Source organism: Notolepis coatsorum, assembly GCF_963971535.1.
Source record: "Notolepis coatsorum genome assembly, chromosome: 16".
In the NCBI taxonomy this organism is placed as follows: Eukaryota; Metazoa; Chordata; class Actinopteri; order Aulopiformes; family Paralepididae; genus Notolepis; species Notolepis coatsorum.
Genome location: NC_140180.1, coordinates 72,917,951 through 72,930,450, shown reverse-complemented (window position 1 = coordinate 72,930,450; position 12,500 = coordinate 72,917,951). Strand labels below are relative to the sequence as shown.

General features: G+C 42.7%; 1 protein-coding gene across 1 annotated transcript in view; it reads left to right on the top strand.

Moving 5' to 3' along the window:
• tenm1 (teneurin transmembrane protein 1) overlaps nucleotides 1-12,500 on the top strand; it is a gene marked incomplete at both ends in the record, with an annotated part of 448,413 nt that overhangs the window by 284,047 nt on the left and 151,866 nt on the right. Inside the window, 1 exon segment of the mRNA XM_084332087.1 lies at nucleotides 10,192-10,293. Coding sequence (XP_084188213.1) covers nucleotides 10,192-10,293 — 102 coding nt within the window.

The following is a 12,500-nucleotide window of genomic DNA, read 5'->3' as shown; positions in this document are numbered from 1 at the left end:
CAGCGCGATCTCTCAGTGGCGAGGAGTAACGAGTGGGAGGCTCATGCTGCCCCCGATACTTCCTGATTCTGCTGTACAGGCGCACCAACCGACCTGTAGGAGTCGCTGTCCACAATGTCCGATCCCCACCCACCGGCTTTCTCACCCTCTAACACTGCCAATTGTATTAGTATGAACGACCAGCCAAGCCGGAAGCAACGCCGAGAGCTGGGCTCGAACCCAGCATCTCCTGCGTTAATGGCGAGCGCCTTGCCCACTGCGCCACTTAGCCGCCCATTGCATGTAGGGTTAATAGGACAATTGTGTTCCACCAAAGGATCTGAAGTTTTTTTAATGTTCCTAAGCCAAATTGCTGATCCTAAATGACAGGATGTTGCAGAGAACACTGGTGACGTCTGGGGTGGCCTGATCTGCATACAGTAGCTAGTTAAGCTAAGCTAGTTCTGGCTAGCGATTTTTCCTTTTTTATATTATTATACCTTTTTTTAATCCCCTGCCTCATCAGAGAGATACAATGTATATTAGAAGTATTTGTTCACAGGACCACAGCTGCATGAGCTACAGATGAAGCTAGGAACTACTATTAATTGTCCATTAACTTTCCTATAGCTGCGAAGACTAGAGGGAGAAGCCAGTAAATATGTCACTCATGAGAGGTCTATTGTTTACATAAAGAACACAATTATTTATTAAAGATGGCTATTCATATATTACACTTTAATATATTACACACTGGAAGCAGAATACGTCAAATGCTGGAAGCAGAAAACCATATCAAATGCATTTACCTTTCAATCTAATAACATTACTGTAATAGATAGCATAACAAACCTGTAGGCTAGTAGCATGCAAATTGTCGGATGAAAAATTATAATAATAATATTAAAAGTTTCATTCCAAAATCAACACAATGCATGCTAAAACAAACAATACAATGAGTTTTCTCCTAAATAAAACTTAGGGAGAACCTTTACTACACATACATCTGCATCATGGCAACTCATACACAGACCTGTAGCACAGCACCACAAGAGGCTTCATTGGAAATAATATAATCGTAGGCTGCAAAACTCATACATAATCAAAACGACATGTTTAACTAACTACAACTGCAGAGGTCAATTAGCAAGGAGGAGGAGAACAATACATGTGTGTGTTAAATCAGTGTAAAAAGATGGAGATGGATTAGCCAGATGGAGAGCTAAATCCTACTGACATTGGATTCTAAGAAATCCGGTGATTCTCTGACCACACCAAGGGACTACTTCAGCTTCAAGTAGGAACTCAGAAGAACGAGCTATGGTTTGTTAGCCTGGTTGTCTCGCTAGCTCACTGGACTATAATATTAAGCTTGCTAGTTTGTCAAATAGTGAGCTTGTAACATTATGTAATACTGTAAGTGGGATCGACATTAAGAAATGTTTACCCCTCAGATCAAATAAGATGAATTTCAGAGACAAATCAATTTGTTCTAATTTATAATAGGCTATAATCTACTGCTCACTCCAGAGTGCTTTTCTCAGCATCTCCAACTACTGTACACGCCTATGGGCTAATCATGGGGGGTGACAGTAGCTCGGGAGGTAGAGCAGTCGTCTGGTAATCTGGCGGTTCCCGGTTTGATTCCCACTCCTCCTGGACAGAAAGACCCATAATTGCTCCTGATTAGCAGGTTGGCACCTTGCATGGTCGCCTCCGCCGTCGGTGTGTGAATGTGAGTGAATGGGTCAAATGTGAGGAACAAATTGTAAAGCGCTTTGGATAAAAGCGCTATATAAATGCAGCCATTTCCCATTTAATCATAATCATCCACTCCACGGATATTGCAATGGAACAAATGAAGAAAGTTCTGCTCAGCACATAAGGTACCATTAAAGCCTCCCTACGTGATCATGTTGAATCTGCTTTACTTTGTTCATGCACATATTTTGTTAAGGTGTATTTTATTAAAGTAAACACATTTGAACTCTCTATCCTGTCATATAATATTTGAACCTTCTATCATTAAGCGATCTTGGGTTCTATGAAAGACGCTATATACATTTTATATATTATTATTGTTATTATGGTAAATGGCTGCATTTATATAGCGCTTTTATCCAAAGCGCTTTACAATTTGTTCCTCAGATTCACCCATTCACACACCGACAGCAGAGGCAACCATGCTGCTCATCAGGAGCAATTAGGGGTTAAGTGTCTTGCTCAAGGCCACTTCGACACGCTGCCCGGGAGGAGCGGGAATCGAACCGGGAACCTCCAGATTACCAGACGACTCGACTACTCTCTACCTCCCGAGCCACTGCCGCTTATATTTGAAGGTTATATATCCCATCATCTGCCTACATCCACATTATTAAGTGGGCTATTACAATGTTCCCGGCAGCAATGGAGGCTGCTATACTGATGCACACCCGTGCCCCAAACATCTTTGACTCAAGCAGCCACATACTGAACTCAGGAGAGCTTTCAGTTTGTCATTAACAATAGTAGCCTATAATCTACACTCACTAGAGTCTGCTTTTCTCAGCATCTCCAACTATACGCCTATGGACCAATCATAATCATCCACTCCACGAGTGTTGCAATCTTCTGTACAATTGAACAATAACAAGTGAAAGTTATTTATGGGGTGGTGAGCTCAGGAGGCAGCATTAATATACCTCCCTACATGGTCATGTTAAATATGGCCTTCCTTTTTTTGTGCACTTTATTTTTGCGAAGGTAACAGTGCTTCCGCTTGAGCAAGATATTTTCCTACTCTTTCTGTCTCCAGTGAGACGTTTGTAAACACTTGAGAATCAAGCAGCCTTGGATTATTTTGACCGCGGCTCGAGAGAAAGCCTGATTTTTTTTTCTCCCTCCACTTCCTCCAATCCCTACCCTTCAAGAATCAAAGCGTCCCCTATCCCCCCCCCCCCCCCCCCCCCGAATCGAAGCTTTGAAGACCCTGCCTCTGTCCTCATCATGCATGACCAGACCTTTATTCAAGAGTGAAAGAGGGATTCATGCTCCAACAACTGGAGCGGAGGTGCGACTGAAATGTCACGTTTTAATGCCCCCCCCCCTCCCACACACACTAAATCATGTTGTTAATGGAGAGCGCCTTGGCCCTATCTCCTCTGCCAGACATGTCCTCGTCCGGCTATAGGATCTCAAATGGGGGCAGAGCACGGGTGACGGTATAGCCTCCCTGATACCCTCTCCCTTATTCCCACGTGTCCCATAGAGAGTAATGAGTATGTATAACGTACGAGGTACTATATACCGCAGTATAGTGAGTAGAGATTAAAATAAAAGTAATGAGTGAAGGGGGGAAAAAACATAGAATATGTCATTATGACTGTAATAATCCATATGGCGGTACGTTGAGGAAACGAGGAAATTGCAAAAGCGTGTTGTGGCAGAAAGGGCCGTCAAAGCCGCGCATGCTGGACTAGCTGATAGATTCAATCACGTCTTGCTATATTGCGCGGCTGTCAATTGTCAAGCTCGCCCCGCAGCACGCAGCATTTGGTTAGTCGGTTGCTCGCTTGCTGTTTCTGATTGGGGCCCAGATATAGTATTGCTGCACGTATATTATTGTCAAAATGACAATATGGATCAGAATACAGTATATATACCAATAACGTGACAGAGTCACCACTGGTTACGTTGATTGATAGTAGACACTCACAAATTAAAGAAAGGGGGAAAAAACGACATATCCATGCAGAAAGATTACACAAAGAACAGTAAGTGAATTTGTCTTCTATTCCACGTTGGTCTGTGATGCTGAGCGATCAATGAGGATGATCTAAGAAGATGTTTCACTGTTCAAACAGCCTTTACTGTAGCATTTCATCACAACGGCTGTTTGAGAGCCGACTAAAAGAAACATCCATGTTGCTCACAATCAGAAAGCAATGTCTTTATCAGTAGGGTATTGTTAGTTATTTAATGTATTTATCAGCAGGGTATTGTTAGTTATTGTATGTATTTATTGTTATACTGAAATGAATAAGGAATGCAAATATGTTTGCTAGCTTAGCAACGTATTTTCATTCATAGCTGAGTACTGAAAGTGAGATTCATACAGAGTACAGAGGCGGAAGTGACAATTTTTCAAAGTAAAAGAAAACTTTTTTTTGCGCGACGGAGAAATGCAATTTCACAGAGAGAATATGTCTGGTGACCATATTATATACTGTATTATAGCTTACTTGAATAAACAAGTCTCCCTCCCCACTTTACCGGCGTATTTTCAATTCACAATAAACAAGCCTCTCTCAGTCTCGCGCCGTGCCAACGTTGACAGTGGCTCGCCTGTTATCAACACAAAGGCACAGTGATGAGGAAGTCAACAGACAGCCGCCCGTCGACTTTGCGCCTCCTGGCGGCATAAAACAGAACAGCAGCCTGGTTTCCTAATGAATTCCAATGACGTGAGACCACCGTGCGCTCGTTGCGGCAAAATGGTTAGGAAAACTAATGGCTCTATCTGTATTTATCAGCAGGTGTTGTTCAACTCTCCACTCTCCACAAATGCAATACAGTACATTCACAGAATAAATAAAGGTTATACATATGAAATAAAACATACAATATTAAAAGAGAGATACAAAAGATACAAAAAAAGATACAAAAAGTAAACAAATGGCTTATATAAAATCATGATAAAAAAAATGTCTTAAAGCCCCAATCCGGTGTGTTTGTCCTCATGAGTGTGACATTATTGAACAGTTTGATCTGTAGATGGACATTTACTGGTCTGCAGGGAAGTGGATTTCTGGAACTCTTGTAACCCGTTATAAATCAGATACATGGGTTTCTAAATACTAAATACTGAATACAATAAAAAAAATCATATTTACCTGTAGTCTTGCGTTAATCAACTAGAGTCAATCAACTAAATAATGAAAACATGACTATTTCTTATCTTTGCTGGTTGGATTATCCATATGTTTATGTTTGGATGGTATGGATTTGCTATTATCCAAAGTGCTTTACAACTTATGCCTCATATTCACACGCTGACCATGCATCATCGGGAGCAGTTAAGGAGCTGAATGTAGATTGGAGGAGGGAGGAGCCGTAATTGAACCAGGAACATTCCAATTACCAGATGACCGCTCTACCTCCTGAGCCACTGTCATGTTGAATCTGCTTTACTTTGCTCATAACTTTATTTTGTAAAGGTGTATTTAATTAAAGTAACCAGATTTTAACTTTATATCCTATTATGTTATATTTGAACCGTATATATGCTATCATATTATATTTGAACTTTATATATGCTATCATATATTTGAACTTTATATATGCTATCATATTATATTTGAACTTTATATCCTATCATTATATTTGAACTTCATATAGCATTAAATTATATTTTCATTGCATGAAAAATAAATCATGTTTAACAACAACCCCCCCCCCACACACACACACACACCATTTAAAGTAATGCAGCATTCTACATCTTCAACCTTTTAAAATGTTATCAAAGTAACAGTTGGCTAACCTTTACTAAAGTAGAAGTTTGTACTCTTTCCACCTCTGGCCAACACTATTGAACGTTATTTAGGGATGGGCATCGATTCTCAAATAGTCATTAAATGATGAAGCGTCGATACTCTGCCTGGGAGTAGCCTGGAATTGATTGGGAACCTTACCAGACGTCCGCTCAACCTCCTGAGCCACCATCGCTCCGATCACCACCTTTAAGTCTGTGGCGGGTCGGGCCTTCCTGCCAACAGCTGCCATACTCAGCCTCTGCCCGTCGACGCCGTGTTCGGTCCGTACCCACCGAGGCTCTGGTAGCTGCTCCCTGCATGGTTCTTAATTATGTATTATTTATTATGTATTCTTTATAGGCTTTATTCCATCAGCGGGGAGCACCCTAAAGACTTGAACCGTTCTGCCAAGTCTAATTGTATTACAGCGATAATGCCCGGGAGAACGTGCTGTGATTATGTCGATGCCGTTTCCTTGTCGCCATGCCATTATTACAGTAAAGAATGCTTCCTGCCGTGGGCGCGGCTCACAGCACGTGCTGGTACATAGGTTTTTAGTCTCGAGGAGGACGTTTTCCTTCAAAGTGCTGTGTATGCATAATGATATTCATAATAAAAAAATAAAATAATCATTTTATTTTTAATAATAATAATAATAAAAGGGAAGAAAGTGAGAGAGATGGTGAACTGTGTCCCTGGGTTGCGACTAGTTAGCGTATCGACCGTTCCATTCTGCATGAAGTGCGGCTCCATAAAGCAGGCTCTGGATTTTACAGGCTCATAAAGCGCAGCTCTAATGCTTATTTGACCAATCAGATTTCTGGGCCAGAACTTCTCATTTTATAAGCCCATTTAACTGCAATAACTTATGGCATGACCGACTTCCTAACTGGCCTGGGGTCAGTCAGTGGAAAGTATGGAGGGAATGACTTTATGATTTAACCTTTTATCTAACCAGGTAAGACCAGTTGAGATGAAAAAGAAAGAAAATTAAGAAAATAAATAAATAAATATATTTCATTGGGTAGACATGGAACATGTCTCACTGATGTCCCTACACACACACACACACACTAGGAGGCCCCGGCCAATAATTAGATATTGTCCCCTGATGTGTATCAATGTGGAGGTCCTTGACGTCAAAAAGGTTGAGAACCGCTGATTTAATCAATAACCTACCGCAGTGAGGACTATATAGTGGTTATTGGCGCTGGCGCACTGTGGGCGTATCAACGAGCCCGCAGGCCGACTCCCATCACCAGAGCCAATAAAACACCGACCATATCGCACGACCTTGACCACGTTATTGCTGCTGGACAACGTTTTTTTTTCTTTTTTACATAATCCTTCCAAACACGAGGTTAAACAAAGACCAAAGTGGTATTTTTGTCCTCCACCAACAACGATTAATCCCCACATATATTGCAGTCATGAGCATGCATTGAAAATATCTCTCGTCCAATCGCGGTATGTGTGTTTTTGGATGATATTTGAAATCATCCGTCCGTGATCCATCATTGATGTTGTATATATATTATATATATAGTGCACACACCCAGACACACACTCAAACTGGTGCACACAGTAGCACATTATCGGCTAACCTAATTAGCTACAAATGGCCATGTGGTTTAGATTAACCTGTTGTTTACATCCAGGCTGCCCTGTTCTTAGCCCATCCAATCCTGCTGTGCTTAACCTTCTCCTAATTCACTGGTCCTGTCGGGATTAAGACAGGGTGCCCTTGTGTTACCGCCCATATTTATTACTTGTGTCAGGTGGCAGATGGAGCCCTCTGCACTATCTGATAATAAGTGTGTGTGTGTGTGTGTGTGTGTGTGTGTGTGTGTGTGTGTGTGTGTGTGTGTGTGTGTGTGTGTGTGTGTGTGTGTGTGTGTGTGTGTGTGTGTGTGTGTGTGTGTGTGTGCATGCATGTGTGGTGTACGTGTGTGCGTGTCAGTGTGTGTGTGTGTGTGTATGTGTGTGGATGCGTGCCTGCTTGCAGGCATGTATGCGTTTGGAGAGACAAAGATAGAGAGAGAGAGAGAGAGAGAGAGAGAGAGAGAGAGAGAGAGAGAGAGAGAGAGAGAGAGAGAGAGAGACAGAGAGAGAGAGAGACAGACGGAGAGAGGTAAAGAGAGAGAATGAGTTAGAGATGGAGAGAGATAGGGAGATGGGTTTGTGGGGTTCTGTGACTGCGTGGGCGACGGTGATGATTGCTGTTCCTCCTCTCCATCAGTGTGACAATGACAGGTGACGGTGGGTGAAAATTACTTTGATTTCCATAGCGACGCCTCGCGCTGCTGGCTGCGGCCTGTCTCATTAGCATGTGTCACACATGACTCAAGGCGGTGCCAGGTGTCACATATTAAGTGTGTGCACGAGTGTGTGTGTGTGTGTGTGTGTGTGTGTGTGTGTGTGTGTGTGTGTGTGTGTGTGTGTGTGTGTGTGTGTGTGTGTGTGTGTGTGTGTGTGTGTGTGTGTGTGTGTGTGTGTGTGTGTGTGTGTGTGTGTGTGTGTGTGTGTGTGTGTGTGTGTGTGTGCGCGCGGTGAATAATTTGCCCTCCGGACACCCAGGGGACGTCGGTGGTTCCACTCCTGGGCTGATCCCCAGTCAGGAGGCCGAGACCAATGAACACACAGCGGTCAAACCCAGGATGACACCCTTGACATCCTCTTAATTACTGCTCTATCTGGCTTAGGTTTAGCCTGGTGTCTGATGCCACAACACGACACACCACAAGATGACACAACACAAGATGACACAACACAAGATGACACAACACAAGATGACACAACAGAACACAACACGACAACACAAGATGACACAACACAAGATGACACAACACAAGATGACACAACAGAACACAACACGACAACACAAGATGACACAACACAACACGACACGACAACACAAGATGACACAACACAACACGACACGACAACACAAGATGACACAACACAACACGACACGACAACACAAGATGACACAACACAACACGACACGACAACACAAGATGACACAACACAACACGACACAAAACAAGACAACACAACACGACACAAAACAAGACCACACAACACGACACAAGATGACACAAGACAACACGACACAAGACAACATGACACATGACAACATGACACAATACAACATGACACAACATGACACAAGACAACATGACACACAACATGACACAAGACAACATGACACAACATGACACAAGACAACATGACACACAACATGACACAAGACAACATGACACATGACAACATGACACAACATGACACAACATGACACAACATGACACAACATGACACAACATGACACAACATGACACAAGACAACATGACACATGACAACATGACACATGACAACATGACACATGACAACATGACACATGACACAACATGACACAAGACAACATGACACATGACAACATGACACAAGACAACATGACACAACATGACACAACATGACACAAGACAACATGACACAAGACAACATGACACAACATGACACAACATGACACAAGACAACATGACACAAGACAACATGACACAAGACAACATGACACAACATGACACAAGACAACATGACACAACATGACACAAGACAACATGACACAAGACAACATGACACAAGACAACATGACACAAGACAACATGACACAAGACAACATGACACAACATGACACAAGACAACATGACACAACATGACACAACACAAGACAACACAACAGAACACAACACAAGACAACACAACACAACAGAACACAATACAAGACAACAAAACACAATGCAAGACAACACAACAAAACACAAGTGCCAACTTACCCCGAACCCCCTAAACTACAGTCTCAGGCAGGAGCTAACTTATGAGAGCTGGCTTATGTAACCTTAGCATACAAAATCCCCATCTCTCTCTCTAGCCTGAGACATGAGATGTGATCTAGATGAACATATCAATGGGAGGACTGGAGAGTGGTGGTAGAGAAGCAGCCCATTGAAGTCCCCTAGAAGAATGTGATGAAACCACGTAGCCGACAGAGGAGTCTGATGAAACACATATAGTCAAATGAGACATGGCCCTGGTAGGAACAAGCACGCCATTGATCTTCCCCTACGCCGAGTGTGTAGCTACTGCTAGATCTCTGATAATAATCCACTCTCATATCTTGTCTATTTTAATGTGTGGTTTTCTAACTGGGCCCTTGTAAACTAAACAGTTTGCTGATTAAGCCTTGATGTTTGTAAATATGCGTGCACTGTGTTTTCCAGCAGTAGCGCAGTATAATGTTGTTAGCGCTACTGAGTGGACGTGAGTGCTTGGCCGTTCCCCAGAGGGCAATACCAGCTGGAACAGACTAATCTAATATAGGCTGTGTGTCTGGGGAGCTATCCATCTCTTATCAGATTCACTCATCCAATAAGAGACTTCTATATCAGCTGGTGGAGTTACATCTCAAATGGCTTTTCACAAAGTTTTCTATCCCTGCTCATTGTGTGTGTGTGTGTGTGTGTGTGTGTGTGTGTGTGTGTGTGTGTGTGTGTGTGTGTGTGTGTGTGTGTGTGTGTGTGTGTGTGTGTGTGTGTGTGTGTGTGTGTGTGTGTGTGTGTGTGTGTGTGTGTGTGTGTGTGTGTGTGTGTGTGTGCGTGTGTGTGTGTGTATGTGCGTGTGCGTGTGTGTGTGTGTGTGTAGACTCGATGGACGGCTGCTCCACAGACTGTAATGGGAATGGTGAGTGTGTGGCTGGACATTGCCACTGCTTCGCTGGATTCCTGGGTCCTGACTGTGCCAAAGGTTAGTGCTGTCTGACCAGCCCCCCGATCTCACTTGGAAAATGTAAATAGATTACTAGTCGACCACAGGAAAAGTACATAATATTAAATAGTTACATTTAAACTTTTTATTTTCAGAAAGTTTCCCTGCTGGGGATCGAACCCTAACCGTAACCTTAACTTTGTGTCTTAACCATAACCGCTAAGCGAATGTTAAACCTAGCGGTGAGAGCACTCACCCCGCGACTGCAATGATTGTTGGTTCAACTCGTGTGGCGTTTGTATTGGTCTTTTGCCGATACAAAACGTAAATATATCTATAACATAACGTACATTATGTGCCTTTTTTTCCTGTGGTCGATTAGTACTTTATTTACGTTTTTATGATGTGTTGCTCTGCCAAACGGTATGTTATCTTAACCCTCCAACGACCCCATGGTACAACCCCCCCCCCCACCCCCCTCCCACCTCCATTGTTGCCGTTTCCTTGTCCTCCGCCTTGTCCTTTTCATCATCCTCTTTCTTCTATATCAATAAGCAATCTTCATCATCCTCTTTCTTCTCTATCAATAAGCACAGGCACTGGGGATACAGCTAAACACTGGCGCCACCACCAGCCTTTCCTTGTCCCCCGATAGCGCTATAAGTGCCGCCAATTATCCCTGTGTTGACAGACGGTGACAGACAAATATTTTAGAGTCACAGAGCTGCCGTCACGACCAGCAAATAATGGAAAATAAATGTTTAGGTGAACAGAGGAATAGTCTGACTGTGATCTTATTAGCAGGGTAACAATAATAGTGTATCTTTATTTATCTATATCTCTTTCTCTCTCCATCTCTATCTCCCATTATACAACGGCATGCAAATTTCTCGATTCTGATTGGCCATTCACACGTCTTTATTGGCAACAATCCACGGTCCTGGGCTCAGGACCCGCCCACAACCAAATCACATAACCCTCCCCGGCTCACTCCGGGAGAAAACAGGATCGCGGACAACAAATGGTTATGTTGAAAGCACCATAACGACTAAATATGAAGCGATTCTGTCAAGGGGAATGTGTTAGTCCTTTAAACAATGTTGGATGATGTAATTGATGGGTCTTGACTCAATCTAGAACAAAAGAAAAATCGCGGATTGATTGATAGATTAATTGATTGATTTAAATTTCTTCCTTCCTACTTTACTGACTGCAGCGTTCTCTCTCACTGTCCGACGCTGGCGTACCCACAAACACACACACACACATACACACACACACACACACACACACACACACACACACACACACACACACACACACACACATACACACACACACGCACACACACACACGCACACACACACACACACACTCCTGTCTGCAACAGCGGGGGAGTCAGACTGAGAGAGAAGCAGCGCTGTTTTAAGTGAGCATGGTCTATTGAATTGATTGATTGGTTGATTGCTAATTTTATTACTGTACCCCTGGTTTCCAACTGGTTAAGTTTAGGCTAAAAGAAATAAATAAAAAAATAGGGCGAAGAAAACGTTTTTTTCCTATAGGGCAAAGAAAACGTTTTAATAAATTTTCAATCAATCATTCCAATAATACACAGTTGGATGTGTTAGTTGGTTGGATGCACTTCAAGCTGCTTCCACATGAGGCAACTTCTCTCAATCATTCCAATAATACACAGTTGGATGTGTTAGTTTGGTTGGATGCACTTCAAGCTGCTTCCACATGGAGTTGTGGGAACTACTTTTTCTGGCGGATGGTTTTTTCAATAAATCTTCGATTAATGTGTGTTTATTGTATAGAAATAAGGTTGGATGAATCTGGCAGTTGTATAAAAGCTTTACACCACGTGCAGTCGTGATTTGTGACCAATAAACCATGCCTAGGGGGGTCTAACGACCCTCGGCTGCGCCTCGGGCCTAACAACCACCCCTAGGCATGGTTTATTGGTCACAAACCACTCCTGCGTGTGATGTAATGCTTAAATATTTCTCTCTCTTTCTCTCTCTCATATCTCTTTATATCTCTTGCACTCCTTTATCTCTCTCCCTCTCTCTATATCCCTCTATCTCCCCCTTCTCTCTCCATCTATATCTATCTATTTATCCGTATCCATCTCTCTTTCTCTCTCACACACTCCCTCTATATCTCTTCTCTCTCTATCTATCTCACTATCTATCCATCACTCTCTCTCTCTCTCTCTCCATCTGAGTGAAACGATTGTATGC